The following is a 23,206-nucleotide window of genomic DNA, read 5'->3' as shown; positions in this document are numbered from 1 at the left end:
TTTTACAGCCCCCCCAGACATGGCATCTCAAGTAGAACTTTAAATTGTGAGAGGGTCATGGGTTCAAATATCGGCCAGGCCATTCTGTGTGGAATTTGCATGTTTCTCCCATATGTATGTGGTCCACAAGAAGTAACCGCTACCTCTTTCTCTGTGTCCATCACACACACACATATACACACATACACGCACCCGCACACAAATTCGATTAGATTGCTAATATTTAGGAAATGTATTTCAACCCACTATACTCCCGATACAAGGCAGCAGCACTACCTACTCCATCGTGAGGGCACGTGTGAAAAAAAGAAAAAAAAAGAAGAAGTTTTATTTTGAAGTAGAAGGACTTCCTATTTCCGTCTGCAGACAGAAGCGAAGTGGGGCCGACGTCTTCCGGCGAAGGGACGTCGCGACGGACGGTCGAACAAAACAATGAACGTGACGGAGAAGAAGTTGGCGGATTTGATCCGCGAACACCCGCACCTGTACGACCAGACACGGCGGGACTACAAGGACACCACGAAGGGCCAGCTGTCCTGGAAGGAGATCGCGGAGACCATGGGGAAGCCGGAGGAGGAGGTGAGGCAGAAATGGAAAAACCTCCGCGACAAGTTCTGCAAAGCGAAGAAACGGCTGGTGAAGAGAAGCTTCCCGACGCGGGACGACGACGACGAGAACCCGGCGGAGCGACACGTCCCGGTGCTTTACAACCAGCTGGCCTGGCTCGCTGCTTACGTCAAACCCCGAGTGGAGAGAGGCGCCAAGGAGCCCGACGAGGTGCGGATTGAACACATCGTGTCTGAGTAAAGCAAGCTTGTTAAACTGAGCTGAGCACATGCTGCATCAGACCTGGCAACTCAAGGCCCGCGGCCCATGTGCGGCCCTTCAGCTCTGCTCGACCGGCCCGAATCAAAATACAGTTACTGTTATTATTGACTTTATTACTTCTAAATTGGTCACATTCTTCACATCATGGGTCATTATTGCATTAATGGTTGTGTCTTGCATCCTTTACCTCATTAAACTGAGGTAGGATGACTAATAAAAAAATATAGTTCTCATTGAAATGTAAGTCTGATTTCCAGACCAAGGCTGGGAAAGAAAATGTGACACAGAGCAACAGTAGCTCATACAAATTGTGCTAAAATGGCCCTCAATAGTAACGCAAATGTACATCTCACACATACACACACACACCAGTTTATCTTCAAACTGAATACAAATAAATATCAAGACACATTTCAGCCAGCTAGCCCTTATTACAGACAGTAATTATATAAGGTCAGACTTCCCAGGAGACCTCTTATAAAAACCATTTTCTGGGCACAATACACAAAAGAATCACTATATATATATTTACAATCAGAACTTATCAATGCTCTTGTTTTCCTGAGTGATTTTATGGGAAGTACAGGAAAGCTGAGAAGAGGATAGTTTTCTTTCTTCATATTCCCCACATACAAATAATATGATTTCACTTTTTTATTAACGTGTTTATTGCATTGATATTGATTCAGCAAAGTGTTGTATTTACTTGACCTTTGTGCCAATATTGATTTGATTCAAGTTGATTAGAACGACCCTCTTTTGAATGCACCTAAAACATCAATAAATATCAATCTGGTGAAGTATTTATTGTTTGAGTAAGAGACATCAAATATAGATTTTTAGGTGTCCACTTGGTTCACGAAGGAGATTAATGAAGCCATTTTTACCCATAGTGCCACTGTTCAGGTGAAATGATTGATGGTTGGTAAGCAGACTGATGTTGCCCGCTCTATAAATGTGATTATGTGTGATTATTAATTCCTGCAGGTTCTGTAACAGTAGTTCAAGTAGACGCAGTGCATTATTTCTTTCACATTTTTTGTATTGATGTGCTTAAGATAAGCTGATTCCCGTACAGTGTCATTATTTCCTACAAATCAAATTAATGCCAGAAACTTAAATATTAAAGAGCAATTTTTGAAAATTGAAATTCAGTGCATTCAATTCAGTAGAACCCCAGTTAAAGCACGCTGTTTTTTTCTTTCAGCTATTTCTCAATATATTGTTGGTTTTAATTGCCCCACAATAAAAGCCTGTCATTAGTAGTCTGTTTGCCTAACTTGTCTGTGCTGTTTTCCTGTCACACAGGTAGCTGCCAGTGCCGACGATGTAGAAAAAGATCAAGATAAAGATGAGAAGGCATCCCTGCCTGTAGTCAGCACTAGTTTTATGGAGTCCTGTTCAGCCAGCCATCAGGATATGGGAGTCCCTCATAAACGCAAAAGGCAAACGATGACAGAGACAGAGATAAGTTCTCCAAATGCGCTGAGCAGCATCAGAGATGAAGACGAACTGTTTCTGCTCAGCCTCCTGCCCTCGATAAAGAGACTCACCATTAAGAAAAGAATGGAGGTGCGGATGAAATTTCAGCAAGTGCTTTATGCTGCGGAGTTTGAGGACCAGCATTAACACAAAGCATGTGAATCTGTGTTTTTAGTTTATATTTATTTTTGTATCGCCTTCGCCGTTGAAAGGTAACAACATCTGGTGCTCATGATTTCTAACCTACACTATGTAACAGACACTATTTTGTTACCAGCTGACATGAAATTCCTCATTTATAAAGCGTTTATGTATTCAGATAAATGTTTCTGTGATGTTCCCCATTTACATTGTGTTGTACTTTGATTATGTTGATATATTAATTTCATATCGGACGCACAGAAGACACCCACTCATCATTTCAAGTATTTGTTATTCTGACCACTGGTTGGTTACAGTACAGGACCTCCTGACACAAAAATTTAACAAAACACATTCAAATGAATACTAACTTCACATGAAAGAAATGATCCTTTTCTTTTGGTCAAACCTATAACTTATTAAATGACAATGGAATTGTCAGATAGGATTCTGCTCTTTTTTCTTGGGCGCAGTCCACATACACAGCTCTGCTGCTCAGCACTCAAATATGTATTCCTTACAAAACTGTCTCCATTTAAAAGGGAAACAAACAGGCTTTCCAGTGGTATATGATTGACTACAAATAACCATTGTTACAATAGATAAATAATCAACCGACAAATGTCCTTTTTTCTGTTTAGTTTCTGTTTTCACATTTCTGTAATGGAACTATATTAATATGTTTATGCTATTGATCTTTTTTTTTTCTTTTTTTTTACTTAAATGAGATTCCTCAATTAGATTTAGTGAAAATTCCAAAAGTCCTTTAATGAAACTCATTCTCATGTATTTACAAAATGGCCATTTGTCATATTCAATCCCAATTTTTTTTTTCCAGGTTTATCTAAGTTTTTACTGAAGTGAAATTCCTGCTTAATTTTCTCAGCTGCACAGTCATTCACCTCCAAACACAGCCAATCTCTTTTCTGCCCTCCCTCTTCGTCTTGTCTGATTGGACGATCACAGATGCGTCCTTTCTCTCTCATTTTCTGCTGTCATAAAGTCTTATTCAGAAAAATGCGTGTGGTTCCATTCATGCCTTTATGTATTTCAGTCATGTGCTCTGTATGTAATGCTAATCTGCTCCTTTCTATAGAAATGCATGTGTGTGCACCTTTAGGTTGACTCTCACTCCCTGCACTGTATTTCTATCGACTCTCCTCTGTTTATCCCCTAACTGGCCCCCCTCCCCTCCCCAGCCTTTTCTGTGTTACTCCCAAACCCCTCCCCTCTCTCAGCCTCCCTGCTTTCCTGCCATTGGGTGCTGTGTGGGGCGATGGTTGTGGTTTCTGTCCGTGATATCCCCAGAGCGTGTACCGGCTTTCTGCTTACATCCACTCATGATGGTACTGCAGCACCTGGAGGATAGATAGATAGATAGATAGATAGATAGATAGATAGATAGATAGATAGATAGATAGATAGATGCTTGTGTTGTGCTGATGTGTTTATCATGGACTACCTGGGAGAAGCTGTCTTGCTGTAACTACTGGACTGATGGACTGAAGCTTCGCTCGAGCCTGTTTCGTTCAGTTTGCTGACAGTCATCGTCAGAAAGTCTGTGCACATGACCGGAACACAGACTTCTCCTTTTTGTGAACCGGACGACAGATTACTGAGAAGCTGCTTATCCAAGCATCAACACTCTGCCACTTCATGCTGAGGTGAGATATAACAATGTGATGATATAGCATGAATTTTATTGTCTCATTCAAACCATGATTTGACACAGAACGTCCAGTGTTCTGTTCAATGCAGGGTTGTAGTAATACTCCTTTAAATGTTTGTGTTTTAAAACTTTGTAGGACTTGTACTCGTTCATATCGATTGGATTACTGACTAGTTTCCTTGTTGTACACCATAGGAGTCAATCAATCAATAATAAACAATCACTGCATCAGTCTGTTCATAGCACAGCACCACTCCAACTGCAGCATTGCTGCACAATGTGAGCCTGGCTACTACTGTACCATGAAACAGCATCACACCCCTGCTGGTGAACAGAGCATGCAGTGAGCAACAGTGATAGGGCAATTCAACTGTCTATTGTGTAGCAGGGCGTGTTCCTACAGTGATCAAGATTTTCATCTGGTTCAGAAACGCCAGCCTGAAAGCGATGCCAAGTCATGAGTATGTTAAGGTGTGGTTCAGGATGAAGGGCGAGTGAGAGATGACTGAAGGCTGAACAGACTGAAATACGATGCAATATTTAACTGGAGCCTTCAGCTGATCCATACTGCATAACTCTTAACTCTAATTGTATTTGTGTCAAAACAGATTGATATTTGCTTGTTGGAACTGCTGGTGAATGAGTATTGTGATAACTGGTGCCTTGTATGAAGATAGATGCAAACAATGTCAGTTTAAAAGTGGGACAGAATCATTATGACTGAAACTGTGAGAAAAGCAACATGCATGCCGCCCACGAGCAGCTTAAGGAGTGATCAGCACAAATCTGGTCATATGATTCTTGGTCAGCCCTGAGTTATTAGAAAGAGCGAGAGGGACAGACGGAGAGTGAGAGGGGACGAGAACAAACAACACAACTGGAGCAGAAACATTAATCTTTCTTTTTTGTTGAGTTTGCAGTCACCTCTATGCAATTCTATTGACTTGTGGTGTATTAATGGATCTTCCATTGTGTGCTGGTATTGAGATTGAAGTGGAGGCCCACTGGATACATTTGTGGGGACTGAAAAGGTAAAACTTGTCTGTTTTCATGGTGACTTTGACAAATGATCTGAATTCATTTCATTTGGGAATAAAGTAGATTAACTGAAGATGTAACATTTTTATGAAAGTGAAGTATTTACGAGTGTTGCTTGTAATGACGGGATGCAGAGACGTGAAGGTTTCTGACAGTTTGTAGCAGCCTGACAATCACACTAATGCCTTTTTCAATCATTTGTTTCCAGGGCTTCATTGGCCAATCTTGAGAAGTGAGAAGCACTTAAGTGATCTAAGATCTAGTTATAAAAGTAGATAGCGATCTAGCCATTTGCCTTTTGCACATCCTGGTATACTCAGGATGTAACCGTGGACAACATCTTGATGTATTCTTAATTCTGTTTTAAATCAACTAAGATTATTAGACTCCTTTCAGAAGTTTGCTGATTTTCAATCTGCTTTTGATCATTGTTTCTGCTGTTTGCTCTGTACCTGAAAGCCTTTTTCATCTCAGCAAGGGCCCAGCACATTCTGAGGGGGCAACCAAACCGGACCAAACTGGAACACACCACATCAAACACCTATGGTTGAGGAGGAAAGGTGACCTGGGAAATCAGAAGGAACTCTGACTGTGCGTCATCCCGGGCCTCCTATCCCCTTTGCAACAGGGTAGTGGGAAGAAGAACATCGGCCCGCCATGTACTCCCCCCAGAGTCTCCACCGGTGGGGCATCACTCACAGTGAGAGTATGGAGCGGTTAGCTTACGGCCAAGGTATGAAGGCAATTTCTATTTAGTGTTAATGATTCCTAGTGGCTTCCTGCTACAACATGGTTTTACATGAAGTGTTACTGTATGTTTTACAGAGGATATTCATCCTCTTTATATTTGCAACTTTCTACTCATGACTAGAGATTTCTTTATCCGTTCACTGTGTAAAGTTCCCTCAGCAAAAATCCAAACCTTCCATCCACCCATCCTTCATCCCCCCACCCATCCATCCACCCATCCTTCATCCCCCCACCCATCCATCCATTCATCCATCCAGCCATCCATCCATCCATCCATGGCCGAGGACAGGTGGTCAGAAACACAAGCCACATATACAAATTGACCAAACAGACAAAAAAAATGCCTAAGAGGATCAAAGTTTTTCTATTATAAATTAGACTCTTGAATTCAATAAAGCCTGACAACATTATCGGTGATGTTGGAAACCATGAGGTCATCTTGTTCAATAGAAGTTGTGTAATATGTTGAAATTAATTAGTAACAACAACAACCACATAAATAGTGCAGAAAATACTGTTATTAGATCAATATTACGTAAGTGTGACGCACACACATCACGAAAGTGGAGAAAACACATCTCATATTTGATACAACTTAATGAATTTTAAACTTTTTTCACAAACGTTTTTAACTAAATAGTCTAAATAATTCCCAGAAATATGACTTAAAAGTCTCACATTTAACCTAAGAAATAATCCATTGTAGCTCCAGTGTGTAAAATGTTTCTCATGATAATACATAACAGTTCAATGAATTATTGCCATAATATATTGGCAAAATAACGTGTGTGGGGGGGTATGAGTTGAACAACTGATGCTGCATCTATCTATCTATCTATCTATCTATCTATCTATCTATCTATCTATCTATCTATCTATCTATCTATCTATCTATCTATCTATCTATCTATCTATCTATCTATCTATCTATCTATCTATCTACCTACTCCAGCAGCACAGTAGTATGTCTCCGCCCAGCAGCTCCGTCCTCCGCCAGCAGGGGGCGGCACACCTCACCGGCGCTGCCTGTTAAATCATTACGTAGTGCTCTTTGTGTCCTGTGAGCCCGCTGACACCGCCCCTCCGGAGGGAGCAATGAGACCGTGGAGACGCCGACTATCGGTTAGCTCTGGCAGGCAGTAAACAAATCAGTACATCGCCACGATGTGCTAAATAGACGCCTTCACCCAGCTGCACTTTAGTCCGCCGTCAATGCTGGTATTGCCGGGCACCATGTAGCGGAAGCGGCTGCAGGTTCTTCGTTGTTTCGTTGCGGCGGTCGGTTGTTGACAGCAGCCGGGACCTGTCAGTGCTTCGGCCGGTGGGATCGCAGGTATTTTTCTCACAGGCACCGCTGTCACGATGGTTAGCAGCGGTTAGCGGGGCCGTATGAATTAGTTTGGTGTCGCCCGCACCGAGCAGCAGCAGCAGCAGCAGCAGCAGCACAGCCAGCGAGCTGCGGCTCTCCGAGGCTCTCCAACATGGCATCGCCCGCAGAGCACGACCTGGCTCTGTCTGAGGCGGACAGCAGCAAGGAGAAGACCCAGGTGTTCGGCATTCTCAGGCTGCAGGAGGACAAATCTGCTGCCGTGGAGAAGGCGAGCAGTAGCAGCTCGACCAGAGGAGGTGGAGGTGGTGGTGGTAGCAGCAGCAGCAGCAGCAGCAGTGGAGGAGGAGATGGCCGATGGCAGGCTCCCATATTCGCTTTGGCCAGGAAAGCGTCCGAGACTATTTCAGGAAGCATTCACGTCCTGCCCAAAGTGTCGGACCACAGGACGTCGCTGCCAGGGGACTGGACAGTCCAAGGTGGGGTATGAGGGGAGGGAAGGGGGCAAAGGTTAATAGTGACAGCACCCTGTCATTGGTTAGAAATGTGGCCCAGTCATATGCTCATCCTTTGAGATTCATTCATTCATTCATTCATTCATTCATTCATTCATTCATTCATTCATTCATTCATTCATTCATTCTCTCCTGTCTATACCACACCATCCTCTGCCTGTAATTGATCTTTCCAGCAATGCTCCATCCCCATCATTTACTGCTGGACGTGAACTGAGCTAAGTTGTTTTCACACAACTTTACTGCCTGCAGCATCACATGTTCCGATGCAAATGGAAAAAGAGGCTTTCTTCAGGTCTTCGGGGGTTTATCATTCCCTGTGCTGCATGGCTGCTTGTTGTTGGCTTTGATTCTCAAGTTAGATTTGTGTAATATACAAGAGCTCCTGTGTCCCCATTAACCAGCCATAATCAATCTGTGCAGCACTCCACATCCTCCCACACTCATAGCTAAAAATAGTCAGATGTTAGGGTGTTTGTTTGATGAAGTTGGTGATGAATCATCAGAAGATCTGCTATTGAAGTTTTATAACCATTTTAACCTTTCAGGTTATAACAACACCAATGTGAATCTGTCATATACTTTACTATGTATGACTCTAATTTATCTAATCATGATTTGGGAACTGTTACAAGCTCACCAAAAGATTTATAACCACAAATCAAATTTGCTCGGACCTTGTCTCTTTACCTTATGTAACATTGCATCAATTGTAGTAGAAGTCACATGACCGCAAAGATAATTAATTGTTTCCTGATTGTTCCTCCTCATTATCCTCGGGGCCCTCCGCCTCCAAACAGTCCTGCACTTTCCACAAATCATTTGATGACCTGTCTCCCTTCAGGCCAACCTGCAGCAGCGATTCAAGCCGCAGTGCAATACAGGCAACTTCACTGCACATTTTGACCTGACGAGGACTATTCTGCTGTGTGGCTACACATTAACCCAGAAGCTCACATGAAGTGCGTTTAAAAGCAGTAGTCGGCCCTGGTGATTTGGTTTTAAGGCACTACTGAAGTTATTACTACCACAGTATTGGGACAAATTATTTGCAGTCGTGTATCCAGGGTGTACCCCAGCTTAGCGAGCGCTCCCTGCAACCTTGAGTTGTATGAAAGAATGTTGGATCAACAGAAGTCTTTGAATAGTCCAGCTCGTATGTTTTTAAAGCGCTAAATGAAATCTATCCTTGGATCGGGATTCTATTCATACTTGAGTTAAATCGTTCTTTTGTCTTGCAGCGCTCCGAGACCCCATGGCCATGGAGCGAGCAAACCTGTTGAACATGGCTAAGCTGAGTATCAAAGGTCTGATTGAATCTGCTCTGAGCTTTGGACGGACACTGGACTCGGACTACCCACCTCTCCAGCAGTTCTTTGTGGTTATGGAGCACTGTCTCAAACATGGGCTCAGAGGTAAGACGGCAGCATTCATTCAGTCATTAATTCATACAATCACTGTAACTCTCACCTCTAATTTAATGTCCAGACTTGGAACCTGTGTAAGAGAGTTTGTCTTCTGTGCAGTTTGGTTTTTCTTTACTCCTATGTGTGTGTGTGTGTGTGTCTGAGAAGTGTCTCTCTACATCTTTCTATAGTGAAGAAGTCCTTCCTGGGATTTAACAAGTCACTGTGGGGTCCTCTGGAGCTGGTGGAGAAGCTGTGTCCTGAAGCAGCAGAGATCTCAGTCTCTGTACGAGACCTGCCAGGACTTAAGTAAGCAATACATTTACGCGTGCTCACACAACCCGTCCAAACACCCCAGGGAATTAACATGAGCGTTTGTTCAAACACACTTAAGGGCAGGAGAAACATGATCGTGTCACCTGAGTAGATGGGGAAGTACCTGCATTTTATTTACTTTCAGTTCACCTTTCCTCTCCCTGCTGCATCAAGTCTCACTTTCATCATGTCTGGACTTCTCTTCTGTCTGGATTCATTTTCCGAAAGTCGGAGAAGCAGGTGTCGAAGTGAATGCTCTATTCTCACTTCTGTGCAGGACTCGTAAGGCGAGTCCTGCACAAATACGGGTAAACACAGTACTACATATCTCTACATTTTGCTGTAAAGTTTGGACTTGTACATTTTCAGCAATGTGAGGAGGTTTTGTTGAAACTGTAACTGAACAAAACAGAATGGAATTAAACGAGACCAAACTTGTGCCCAGAGCGCCCGTGCTGCTGTCCACCTCGCCCAGTTATCAGACATGAAGTCATAGCCGCTCCGGACAGGAAACCACGGAAGAAGAATTCTGTCTTTTTGTGATGCGGCAAAATGAGGAACAGTTGTGTTGTTTCAGATGGAGAACAGAGTCTGCTTCCTTTTGAAGTTGCTGAGTCAGACCAGCAGACGTGTAGCAAGGCAGGACTTCAGCTACACCCAGAGTGCAGCTTGAGAGCTTAAACACCAGACAATTCAAACTGTGTCCATGACAGCAGACATAGATGCTCACTCTCTGAGACGCGCAGCCTTGAACAGATTAAGAGTTAGTTGTCTTGAACAGCTAAAAAGGAAATCTAATAAATGAAAAATAGTGCTCCAGTTCTGGGATAATTTTGTGTCACTTTGGCTGAAGACTATCAAGAGTCTTTAATATATAACTTGTGTGTGTGTGTGTGTGCGTGTGCGTGTGCGTGCGTGTGTTAGGACTCCGTTAGGCAGAGCGAGAGCATGGCTGCGTTTGGCTCTCATGCAGAAGCGGCTGGCTGATTACCTCCGACTCCTCATCACCAGAAAAGACCTGCTCAGGTACGTTCAGGTTAATGCAGGATAATACAGTTTGAACAAAAACTAACTTTGCTGCAGTCTTTTAAGGGCAATGGGAACATGTAGAATAAGCACCTGTTGTGTATTCCGCCTCAGTGATTTCTATGAGCACTCGGCACTGATGCTGGAGGAGGAGGGCGCGGTGATCGTGGGGCTGCTGGTGGGCCTGAACGTCATTGATGCTAACTTGTGTGTGAAAGGTGAAGACCTGGATTCTCAGGTACGTTTCTGACAAAAATAACCCCAGCAATTATACACAACGTGTATTAAAAAATACTTTTGGTATAATGTGTAGAAAGATCTGGTGATCTTATGGCACTGCTGCATACGTTCTCTTTTTCCTCCTTCTGGTCTTTGATTCGGTCCTAATTTCCAGCTCGCGTCAATAAAAACTGAAATGCTGGTCACATGAGATGATTGTGAAATCAAGAATCACTTAAGTGAACAATTTCATAGAAAAACCATAAACACACGTCACCTGTGAGATCTGAGACCTATAAACGTGGAAATGTTAAAACTTTACAAGGAAAAACAAAGTGTTACAGAATTGGTAACGATATGAAGTTTAAAAAACAATAACTATCTCACATTTTCAAAAGAAAGATATTCATTAACTAGAATAAGTTGACTAATTAAACAACTTTTTTTTTTTTTGTTGAGAAAGTGTCTTCTTCCTGTTTTGGGGTCTGTCAAATCTCAGAAACAATGAATCTTTTTAAACTGTGCCAGAATGATCTGTTCTGGATCATTCTGAAGATTGACTCACTCCAAAAAAAACCGGGACGACCTCTCTCTCTCTCCATTTAAGGGTTTGTTGACTGACCATATTGTACCCCTGCAGCTGTTCCAGATGTTTATGCAAATGCTTTGTGTTTGTTTCTTCTGAGCCCTACCATGTGTCATCACATAACTGTAAACATCTTGAATGCTGTGGTGGATTGCAGTGGTATTCACTCCTTTTTGAAACGTTTTCAATCTGAGGTCGGGGTGATCGACTTCTCCATGTACCTGAAGAACGACATAGATGATTACCGGAGTGAAGAGAGGTATCGTTTTCTGTCGTCTGCACACTGTTCAGTACAACAAGGTTTTTTTTTTGTTTTTTTTGTCCCTAATTCTGATGCAGAGCTCTGTTTTCAATCTGTTTCCATGACAACAGGAATAGCCAGATAGCATCCATCTTGGATCAGAAGAACTACGTAGAAGAACTGAATCGACAGCTCAAGTGAGACATTTGTTTTTCACTGAAAAGGTCTTTAAGGTTTTCTTCAGAGTTTGTGGAGATCATGTCGCTGAAATTCCCCTGAAGAGTTCATGTTCACAATACAAATACAACAATCCCCATTCCATATTAAAGTCCCTTATACCCTCCCATATACTCTGAGGCTGTATGAGTTCTGTTTGTGTGTGCAGCTCCACAGTTCACGGCCTTCAGGGCAGAGTCGACTCTCTGGAGAAATCCAACTCCAAACTCATAGAGGAGGTGAGAGCCGCCGTCCCTGGAGTTAATCTGACATCATGACGGGATTGCACGTGCTGTTTGTTGTTCAGTTTGGATGTTGTTAAGACGAGGGGTGCTTAGCTGAATCGGGTGTTTGAAAATCAGTGTCACAGTCTGAAATTGATCAAGCGAGTTCCTTTACGTCGTTCATCTCGTGCGTGTCGTCTCTTCTACAGTTAGCCATTGCCAAGAACAACATCATCAAACTGCAAGAAGAAAATCAGCAGCTCAGGGGTGAAAACAGTCTCATTCTGCTAAAGACGCAACAACATTTAGAGGTAATTACCACTAATGATAATTAATACTACCACTTTATATTCCAAACATAATTTTAGGACACAAAGAAAAGAAACATTAAACGGTTATCCTTTTTTAAATTGCAGTTTTAACGGAAACCTGTCGTCTGTGAACACAAGCTTATTGAATGGAGCCACTGCACAGCTGACATGTTCTTTCTGTTACTGTTGTTCGTTAGGTAACTCAAGGTGACGTGTCGGTGGAGAGAGACACATACAAACAGTCTCGTCAGGGTTTGGATGAGATGTACAACGAAGCCCGGCGACAACTAAAAGAGGAATGTCAGCTCAGACAGGTCAAACTGTTGCGGTGTGTGGAGCGCAGGAGTAAAACAGTCGCAATATCTCTGTAATAACGTCGAATCTATGGGTTTATTTGTGTGTTTTAGGATGTGGAGAATGAGCTGGTTGTCCAAGTGTCCATGAAACAAGAGATGGAGCTCGCCATGAAACTTCTGGAAAAAGATATTCATGAAAAACAGGTTAACAGTCATTTCATCATCGGTCCCATTCTTTCTCTACGGAGTCATCTACTGAAATATAAAGAGCCGGATGGAGATGAGATTTTAATTTGAAACAATTAATCTCTAAAAGCACAATTAGAGATTTCTGACGTCCGCTAAAGGTTGACCTGGACTCAGAAAAAAAAAAAAAAAAAAAAGTTTCCTCACTTTGACACGAATAAAGAAGTCAAGAAACTGCAGGCATATATCACTTGCAATGCTATCTAAAATTCACACGCGCCAAAAGAAATGTTATTCTCATGATCTTGATTTTGTAAACTCACCGCCCGCAGTTCTGACGTAATCCTTGAAAGCCTATAAAATTAAATCCTGATCCAGAATCCGGATCACCTCCAAACTTTAATGGAATCTTCCATGGCCTGATATCTATCTGTTGTGAAAATTTCAACATAATCCGTGCTGTGGTTTTGACGTATTGAATACAGACAGACAGATAAATGTAAATCAGTTATTTTATTACGTCCCTGGCAGATGTATTAAATATTTAACTTAGTTATTATATTTACACACCAGGAGGTTTTTCGAAAGGACTCTTTATGCTTGTCTGAAAAGGGATTTAAAAGTAGGTACAAATTACATCTGGAAAAACAGGCGAGACTACATGAGATGGGGAAAGAAATGATAAAACGGCTTAAAAAACCCTTAAAATGACAACATTTTCTAAAAGAAAAAAAAAAGCAAAGCTGCTTAACGGTAGCAAAAACGGTTAAAACAGCTGAAATGTCAAAATTCATTCATTCATTCATTCATTTTCTTCCGCTTATCCGTTTCCGGGTCGCGGGGGTGACAGTCTGAGCTCTGTCACCCAGATCACAATGCACCGATTAAGAACCTCCCTGCAGGTGGTGAGCCCACGGGAATGAAATGTCTAAATGGTTTACCAAAACAATAAATGCTGAAAAAGAGGAATGAATCTGATAAATTCAGGTACAAAATCAGATCAAGTGTAATGAAATTCACCCTCCTGAATTGTGAGGTAAAGTGATGTAGGAGTGAAAAAAGAAATTCGTCTGGAGCCCTCACTAGTTTACTCTATGCCCTGCAGCTGCAAACCTGGAAGCCCTCCATCCTGAATTATAATTGAAACTTCAATATTGCATCAGAAGAGATATATATATATATATTTATTTTTTTACGGGTATCAAAACTATATATGAAACTTTATTAGCTGTGTTAGCCTCATTTTAAAAGGTTAAATGTGTTTTGCAGCTCAAGTTAAACTTGATTTGGTGGAAAGACAAAAATGTCTCTCTTAGTCAAACAGGTCGAAGACCCCTGGTCCCGACAGAAAAGCTGGTTTGAAAGCAGATGCACCAAACTACTGTGGCTCATTTACGATTTTGTCTGGACTGACTGCCCCCTCCAGTCAGCACTGGCCTGTGTGAAATCACCATAGTGATAAGCTACTTGAAGTGAACTTGTCACTCCATTAAAACCACAGAGCTGCAGATATGAGGCTTGTCTTTGTGAATGGTCCGGCTAAACCAATCAGTGTCTGAGATCTATTTAGCTATTTCTGGCTCCTGTGCCAGCGTCTGGCCTCTCACCACCCACCTGTGAATTCTGCCATATAAACACCTCCACTGGTATTTGAAACCCAGCTGTGAGCGGCAGCATAATTTCAGCTGGGACAGATTATTAAAAATCCCAAACACGCTGAGGCAAGTCAGCTGTCACCCTGGAGAGTGTCATCAGCCTTATAATAGGGGAGTGTTATATAAGTGTTCTATTATTTTGCTCAATATTTTTCTATTTTATAAGTCGAAGTTGAGTGTTTGCTTTTTGACCAACAGGACACGCTGATCGGACTGCGCCACCAACTGGATGAGGTCAAAGCCATCAATGTGGAAATGTACCAGAAGATGCAGGTACAGGCACGAGCATCTTTATACTAACGTCATTTATGAGACTGAGAGATGAAGACTTGGTGTAATCCTCATCAATCACTGTGACTAATCAAGGCACATCATCTTTCTTTTTTTTTAGTCGTCTGATGAGGAGATGAAGAAAAAGAACGATATGATCACTCGTCTGGAGGAAAAGACCAACCAGATCACTGCCACCATGAAGCAGCTGGAGCAAAGGTGAGAATCTATTTAAACATGAAGCACACTAATCACACCTCTTCATCCCATGTGGCCTCCTCAGTGCAGCCAGCACCAGCTCATCTGCCTTATATGCAGACACTTTGGAAAATGCTCTCAGCGCGCTAGACTCTCTACTTCCATTGTAAATAAGATCGTTTTTTCCTACGTATTTCATTCTACATTTAATTGTCTGTATGGTCGCCTTGCTGGAGAGGCCTGGGACAAAGCATGGGGGGGGAAATTGATTTCTTTGTTATCAGGGTTTCCACAAGAGAATTACCTATTGACTAGTTTTAGATAACAATTTTCTGTTCTTTCTGTCTATTTTCTTTTCCTTTATCCATTGATTTTACAGTACCAACTAACTTTTACTCAATGAAGACGTGAATTTGCTTTATGTAGAAGATTTCATTCGTTGAAAGGGTTTATATTCATAAAGTGCTTCCTGTGTTTTGCTTCCTGAAGTCCTGAGGGCTTTGTGACTGGCGAGCAAGATAAAATCTTCTCATATTTTGAGGCTGAAGCTGGAAAAGATGCGACCTGCAACTTTATGGAGTCACACTCATTATTACATCGGGCCCATTTAGGGGGACTCTTCTCTTTCCTTCCAGGGATAAAGAAGATGGATAATTCGTGGACTAGTCAAAGTCCTTTAGCTTCTTGAATAAGCAGCTATGAAACAAAACACAGTAAATGTTGCGCAATTATTGGTGCATCTAAAAAAAAAAAACTGCATCTCATTGGAAAGACAATTGTTCTGTCAGTTATTTCGACGCTTGTAGCGCATAAATTAAAACGTTTAAAGGCAGTTTTTTAAGTGTCAATTGTAATAAATGTGGTTTCCGGTTTAAGGAAATAAATAGGAAAGACATCTGATTCTGACAAATATTTTGAGGTTGTACATTTTAATGACTGACGAGGAGAAATTACAGAGAATAAAACCAAGAAAATGTGTTTATTAGCCAAACCTTCAGCAAGCTGTGCTTTTCATGGTCACTCATCATTCTCTACACTACAGGTCTTGAATCAGCAGCTTTTTTTCTTTGCAGAACAAAATAACAAGTCTCCATAGCCAATACTGTTTAAAAAAAAAAAAGATCTTGTAGAAACCCTGATATCATTAATGTATAAGTGCAGATATTGTCACGCATGCTCCGTTTTCTCCCATATTGCACCGTGCCCTTTGCTGTGTTTGTCATAATGCAGCCGTCGGCCTTTTCACTGATGCTTTTTGATTCCTGCTCGTCCCGTCGTCTCCCAGTCAACCAGGTCCACCTCTCCCTCTCCTCTCCCATTGGTTTACAGCTCTTTCATTCTGTTTGTAGTCGGTTGCTAATGTCCTTCTGCTCGAAGGTGTACATAGGTGGGAGCTGTAGAACAGACGCCCGTGGTTATAAGTCGAAGCTTTTTTTCATTATTGCAGATGAAATCAAAATTTTTAATCAAAAATCGAACATGCTATTTACTTGAGATAGACGACAACAAAGATAATTACTGTTGTGGCTGATGGTTGATCTCATGTTTAAATACTCTGTGTTGTTAAACTAGTTCTCTTAAGTTGCTTGAAATATTCATCTACATTACTTTCCCCTCCTCCTCCTCCTCCTCCTCCTCCTCACAGCTTCCTCTCATTACACAGCACTGACCATGAAAAGGAAACATATCCAGACTGTAGAAATCTGATTACAGAGTTAAACCGGCAGTCTGAAATCAGATTTCTGTGTTTTAACGCCTTTCATCTTTCAATTACATCTCCTGCCATGCTTGTGATGTTAAAAATTCACAAAAAGTGTTCAGTGTAACCGGGCCAATTTAGAATACTGATGTATTGACATCCTTTCTTCCTTCCTTCCTTTCTTCCCTCTGTCTTTTCTCCTTTTTGTTGGTCTATTTTATTCCACCCATCCATCCATTTTGCTCACCTGAAACCTCCATGTTTGGATTTTGTTTCTTGATTTTCCTCCTTGCTTCTGTGCGCAGTGATAAGGATCTGCTCAGTCAGACCAGAACGCTTGCTATGTCGTTTGTTAAGTGTGCCAGCACAGACACAGAGCACCAATACAAGCTAGTCAAGGACATCTCCTTCTGAGGACGAGCACGCAGAAACAAGTGGACTTGGCCTGAAGCAACATTCCACTTTTGTTTTGTTATGTTCAGGTGTTTTCAGGACAGTGACGGCTGCCACAGAGTCCAGTTGACACTGATTGGCATGAATAGTTTAGTTCCAGAAACGCCATCATCAGCAACATCCTGTAATTCACAGACATCATTAGGACGACTTTCAATTAACGTTGGTTAACTCACACGGTAAAAGGTTTGTGCAAAGTGAAAAGAGTTTCTTATGAATGCCCTGAAGGTCCTTTAGCATCACAAGCAGTTGATCTGGGCACCGAACATTATAACAGTTTTACTTTAATAGAACCTGAAGTTGAATTTTCACAGGTTACTTAAACTCTTCACTACTCACATGCTCAGGTGTTAATACATACAAATGCTTCACATACTTCCTGTCTCTAGTAGTCGGTTAATATGCAGTAACACTGACAGTAATAGACAAATGATAATAGACTGTTTAGACTCTCAGATGTAATCAGAGCGTCGCTGTTGTTGATCATGTTGAGTTAAAATGGAGACGTCGGGTTTCCATCTCGTGGTCACAACTGCTGAATGGTTTCATCTGACGACACTCGGAGGCTCCAGTGACTGTTGGTGCGATGTAGTAAATAGGACGCAATGTTTTTCTTTGAGCTGTACTTTGCTGTTTAGATATAAAATAATACCAATGTGGGAGCTGTTTGTGAATCATATATAAAATGCTCACTGGATTGTCAATGTTACGTCACTAAGTATGCTCCCTCAACTCTTAGGAAAGAACTCGTTTATGCTCTTGTCGGCAAAATAAAGTGATAGTTACTTAAGGACGCCTAAATAGGATGACTGATTGAAACCACAATGATAGTTAAAATACTAAAGTCCCAATGTTGTTTTTTGTTTGTTTTTTTAAATAATATCGGGGTTAATCAAGACTGAAGTCAGAATTTTGGGAATCGAGTTGCAAACTGCAGCTTTTATTTTCTGAGGTCCTTTTTCTTTCTTCTGTTGCTGAAGCAGTCGACACAGTTAAGGTCACAAACAAGAAAACGGAAGTGAAATGATCTTGTGCTGCTCACAGTCAGTTACACAATGTTTACCTCAGACAGGAGTGTGTCTGTGCAGCTTTCTGTTCAATGCGTTGCCAGTTTGCTCTGCATGTGTTGCTCCTCCTGATCTGCTCCTGACTGGCTGGGATGACCACTGGCTGTAACCTCGCCAGCCCCCCGGCACGCAGCACTGAACTGTAGCTTCAGGTTTTGGACACAAAGAATTGCTTTATTTCACTGTCGTCTCTGACAAATGACTTTCTACATGGTGGGAACTGTCAGATAATTGAAACACTGACATAAATTAAAAATGAAAACACCCAGGCAACATGGCAAAGAGTCCTCCACCGTCCTCTCCTTCCTGCTCTTTGTCCTCCTCAAGATTCACCCGAGTTGAAAACGGTGAGCTTAGGATTTGTGGGTGTGACAAGGGGGATGTTTTGGACTGAACTGAATGTCTGTGTTCCCGTGCAGAACAGACCGCTGCACCTCGTGTAAACGCGTGTAGGAAGACGTTGTAATCCTTTGGAGCTTCTGTTAACAGAACTGCACTGTGGTGTTTGTCATTTACTGACTCTTGTGATACATCAGGACGTGATCATTCTTCCTCTTCTAACTCCATGTGGATAATGATCTCAGTTTGTAGAGGAATGAACACTAAGTACAGCTGTATACTACTGTCGTCTTTTACCACCGTGATCAATAAAGTTAGATGTTTTGAAAGTGCTGGTCCTAGTTGGGTTTTGTTGCTAATAACCTGTGTTTAGATAAAAACTTACAATCTTAAGGAGCAAGTTTCTGTCCTTCGGGGTGTTGGACTGTTTGTCCTCCTCATCTGTGTTCAATAAGATCAATTGAATCACGTTCTACAAACAAACCTCGCAATGTTCTGTGGATATAGACGGCATATTAATGATTTTTCACTCCATCAATTTGCTGCATTTGAGTAGCCATCATCTTATTTTTTGTAGGTTTAGTTGCTTAAAAGCATCTTCCCCTCATTTATTTTCTGTCCGTCTATATTTGAGTCGTCTTTACCTTTCGCATCAATTACTGCTTTAGTTTGAATCTAAATTATTCACATCCCTAGTTTGCACACCCTCAACTTTTACTTTCTGGAGGGGTAGGAGTGCAAATGAAAGCACCTTACGTTACCCTGACCTCAGCTACACATCCTTCATCTTAACCCCATGGTCATTCCTTTCTTACCATCCACCCTTCCTCTCGTCTTCCTCAGTTGTTTTCTCCCCCCTTCAGTCACCCACCCATCCCAGTTTTTTCTCTCCATGGTCCTGAGTTTGTTCCTGGTTATAATGGTGCAGATTACAGGAGGCAGAGAAGCACCGCACCTCGGCCGAGGAAGGAACCAGGCGCTTCAAGTTGGACTTTGCCAACAAGGCCGACAGCCTGCAGAGGCAGATTGAGCAGAGAGAGAAGCAGCTGTAAGCAAAACAGTGAGACACACACACACACACAGTGTTAGCGAAGCTCCCGGCGATCAAGTATTATTTGTATTTTTTGTGTGTGTGTGTTTATCATCTGAACTCCTGAAATGAGTTTTTGTATGTTATACCCACAGCCAGCAGCTGGAAATGGATCTAAAGATAGAGAGGGAGTGGAGACAGACGTTGCAAAATGATCTGGACCGAGAACGAGACGCAGTAGCTCAGCTCAGCACCGAGGCGCTGCAGATTAATGGACTGAAAAAAGTAAGAAGAGAGAAAACATTGAGTTTAATACAGAGTGGTGTGTTTTATTGAACATATACCATCTTATGCATGTGACAAAGTCCCTGATAAGTGTTTCTTCCTGTTGGTTTGTTCCTGGTTTTCCAGGAGTTCCATCGTCTCCAGGATGAAAACATTCAGCTGAAATCCATCTGTGAGGACCAAGAACAAGCTCTGGAGGAGCTTGGCTCGAAACTCAGCGAGTCAGTAAAACTCACTCTACCGCGGCACTAATTCAACCGTTTCTCTGTTCAGGGAGACTCTTTATTGTCTCATTGTGAATTTAAAGGTTGGGACCAACTTATCCAGATAGAATTTGAATCTATAATCATAACAAAACAAGCTGTGGTCTGTGGTGGGAGGACTGCAATTTTTATCTACTTGTTTGTTTCTGTTATTAGATCCAAGATGAAGATTGAGGACATCAAAGAGGCCAACAAAGCACTTCAGGTAAAGCAGCAGGAGGTTAAGAATGATATGATATATTGACACTTCTTGAAGATGTAGAAGTGGTAGCACAATTTCCTTAGAATTTTTTCTATCAGCAAAGAAAGATTTTTGTATTGTTCACATGTTGCTTTAATGTGAAGTGAAAGGTGATGTGTTGTTGCAGGGCGGTCAGGTTTGGTTAAAGGACAAAGAAGCTACTCACTGCAAGCTGTGTGAGAAAGAGTTTTCCATCTCGAGACGAAAGGTCAGTCCTACTAACTTTAAGAAATCCACAATGTAAGTCATAGTAAAAAAAAATGAGTATTTTTGATTAGTATCTTGATACTAATCAACCACTCATAAGTGGTTGTGGTTTTGAACATCAGTAGTGCTAAATGAGGCGGCAGAAATAAATCCACGGCAGTAACAACACGGTCCACTCCGTCTCTGTCCTCAGCACCACTGCAGGAACTGTGGGGAGATTTTCTGTAACAGCTGCTCCGACAATGAACTTCCCCTGCCGGTGTCTCCCAAGCCGGTCAGAGTCTGTGACACGTGCCACGCCCTCCTCCTCCAGCGTTGCTCCTCCAACCCGACATGAGACCTGCTGCTGCCGCCGAGACCGCTCCACAAGCATTTAAATCCCACTTGTAACTATCACCTCTCCGGTGTGTCCCTGTCTGCTGCTCGGGGTGGAGCACATGCATGAATGATCACATTTAAAGTCATGCACAAATTTAACATGCAGCACACTTTGATCTTTTCCTCGAGTGAGAGGAAGCAGAGCACCTGCTTTGACATGGCTTCAACTTTGACTGTTGGAACTTTTTTTTTTTTTATCACATATGCATCAGTTTACAGAACCACTTCATTTACTTTAAATGTGGATACAGCTACACTTCACAAGTTATATATATATATATACATATATAAAAACTCAGTCCAAAGATGAAACATGAAGGAAACTGTTGAAATTCAAGCAGTGTGGGGTGTTCAGTAATAACATGTTATTTCAATAAAAACAGGACTACTCTCAAAACGTCAACGGATGTGAACACATGATGGTGAACATCAGGCCTGCTGTAACACACAGGTGCTGATCAGTTGAGGTTTAGTGGCTGAAAGTGAAACTGCAGCAATTAAACAGAGGGTTTTCTGAACCAATCCTCCAGTTTGGCTCAGTACTGCGTCATAAAATGCATCAACCTCTCCTCGTTTAGCCATACTTCACAAAGGCCTTGCTCCTGTTGAATGAGACGAAAGACCACCTTCTGAGGCGGCATATACACAGGCACTAATGACCAACAGCTATTGGTTTAATCCAAAATAGCTGGATTCTGCAGGGAGACACAAAGTACACACAGTTCTGTTTAGTTAGCTTTGACAAGTTCAGATTACCTTTACAAAATGGATTTATCTTATTCAATCTACATCAGTGGTTTTCCAGGGTTGACTTTTCTTCACTTTTCATCCTTTACAAAAAAATGATACGTATACATAAAGGAGGAAGTGAGCAGCAGCAACTATTAGTTCATTATAACACCTACTTTAGAAATTAAAATGTAAGTAATATACACTAAATGAAATGATAGCATCGGTTTAACACAAACCATATGGTCACCAACTTCATACGAAATCCTACAAGATATTTGAGAGTGAAAGCATTGAAGAGACAAGATGCTTCTCTTTGCTTATGGATCCCAACAGCCGTTAATAATGAACTTGTGCAAATTCAGTGGTGGGCTGGAGTTCTCGCTCTTTGAAACCCCCTAAACTCCAGCAGTGACAATTGGTTTTGTCTATACATATAAGTCCCTACAGAAAAAAAAAAAGATTTGCTGGTCACATCTGTACTCTGATTACTTCACTGTAACATTAGCCATTCTGAGAAGCTCAAGTTGTGCGAACATTAAACCAGACTACTTCCTGATGAGCACTTGGATTTGAATGGAATGAAACCCAGTTGTTTCTTCAAACTGCCACTTGTGCCTGTGTATATGCAGCGACTACAACCTGCTTCAACTTGTCCTGTTGCCAAAATGAGCTCAGCGTTTTAATGCAGCATACAGACAGTCAGCCCAACACATTTCGAAGTAGCACACTTAATGTTTCTCTGAGACTCACGCAGTGGAAGCTGCTTCCAAGGACCAAGAGGAACGACCGGCGCGGTCAGCGTCGGTCCGACTGGACCACTAGTGGCACTTCACTTAAACACAACAGACTTGCCTGTTGCACATTTCTGACAACTTTACAATGTATGTTTTGAGTACTTGCCAATCACATACCGAGTATTTATGTTTGAGTTGGGGTTTTTCATACGATAATTTATACTTGCAAAGCTCTGGGGAACTGAACTTTCCCGATCAGTTGAACTCTGACGTGATGGAAGAATCACCGTTTACTGCTGCTCCAATCCTGAAAGGGAAAGTTTGAAACTCTAAAACCTTTTTTTTTTTTTTTTTTTAAACCAAGATTCATACCTGTGGTTTCTGTGTTGTTGGACTAACTGAACGCTGTTTGTCAGCGTTCAGTGACGGGTCAATGACTCGATCACCTGAGTATTCCGCTTTTGTACTTTCAATGTTTACAATCAAAGAATTATCAAGAACTGGAAGTATTCATTCCCACATACTGTATCATAACAGTACCTGGTTCATTTCAGAAATAGCCTCTTTAGTCAGTCAGTTTTTAAAATATCACAAGTTTAAAATGAGCTGAAGGCAAATGTTTCTGAACTGAACCCAGGCTGATTCCTTTCTGTGCATCTCTTGTAAATCTCCCAACTTTTAGTGGGACTTGTACAGTGTTTGATTATGTTGTATATAAATATTGATAACTGTGGCACTTAAGCTGACTCAATCCTGCCAGTTTATTAACTCGATTGCCAACAGTCTGTCGCCTTCACTGTGTAGCAGTTTGAATAAATCATGTCAGACAGGAGGATTTGTGTTTTCCATTTCGTCCCACTAACAGCTCTTCAAATAAAA

At 41.7% G+C, this 23,206-nt stretch overlaps 2 protein-coding genes across 5 annotated transcripts; both read left to right on the top strand.

Moving 5' to 3' along the window:
* Window positions 1-380: 380 nt before the first annotated feature.
* On the top strand, window positions 381-3,462 carry LOC308106544 (uncharacterized protein). Its single transcript, XM_080458358.1, has 2 exons — window positions 381-777; window positions 2,137-3,462. The coding sequence occupies exons 1-2, from the start codon at window positions 433-435 to the stop codon at window positions 2,455-2,457; spliced, it is 666 nt and encodes a 221-aa protein (XP_080314484.1). The 5' UTR covers window positions 381-432; the 3' UTR covers window positions 2,458-3,462.
* A 264-nt stretch (window positions 3,463-3,726) lies between these two features.
* Window positions 3,727-23,155, top strand: rufy2 (RUN and FYVE domain containing 2). Of its 4 annotated transcripts, XM_080493571.1 has the most exons (20): window positions 3,778-4,115; window positions 5,633-5,891; window positions 8,992-9,165; window positions 9,348-9,465; window positions 10,396-10,497; window positions 10,612-10,735; window positions 11,497-11,561; window positions 11,675-11,740; window positions 11,929-11,998; window positions 12,193-12,294; window positions 12,492-12,608; window positions 12,702-12,794; window positions 14,630-14,704; window positions 14,823-14,920; window positions 19,386-19,505; window positions 19,643-19,772; window positions 19,899-19,993; window positions 20,192-20,240; window positions 20,404-20,484; window positions 20,677-23,155. In XM_080493571.1, exons 2-20 carry the CDS (start codon window positions 5,816-5,818, stop codon window positions 20,818-20,820), a joined length of 1,899 nt encoding a protein of 632 aa, XP_080349697.1. In that variant the 5' UTR covers window positions 3,778-4,115; window positions 5,633-5,815; the 3' UTR covers window positions 20,821-23,155. The 4 variants fall into 4 exon arrangements, with proteins under 4 accessions (XP_080349699.1, XP_080349697.1, XP_080349696.1 ...); XM_080493570.1 differs by lacking the exons at window positions 3,778-4,115; window positions 5,633-5,891 and adding an exon at window positions 6,988-7,714; XM_080493573.1 differs by lacking the exons at window positions 19,386-19,505; window positions 19,643-19,772; window positions 19,899-19,993; ... (1 more) ...; window positions 20,404-20,484; window positions 20,677-23,155 and adding an exon at window positions 16,904-18,788 and having other exon boundaries at window positions 3,727-4,115.
* Window positions 23,156-23,206: the final 51 nt, after the last annotated feature.

This window comes from Lipophrys pholis (genome assembly GCF_963383615.2).
Source record: "Lipophrys pholis genome assembly, chromosome: 2".
In the NCBI taxonomy this organism is placed as follows: domain Eukaryota; kingdom Metazoa; phylum Chordata; class Actinopteri; order Blenniiformes; family Blenniidae; genus Lipophrys; species Lipophrys pholis.
The sequence above is the reverse complement of the archived record's forward strand: the minus strand, read 5'-3'. Positions and strand labels throughout refer to the sequence as shown.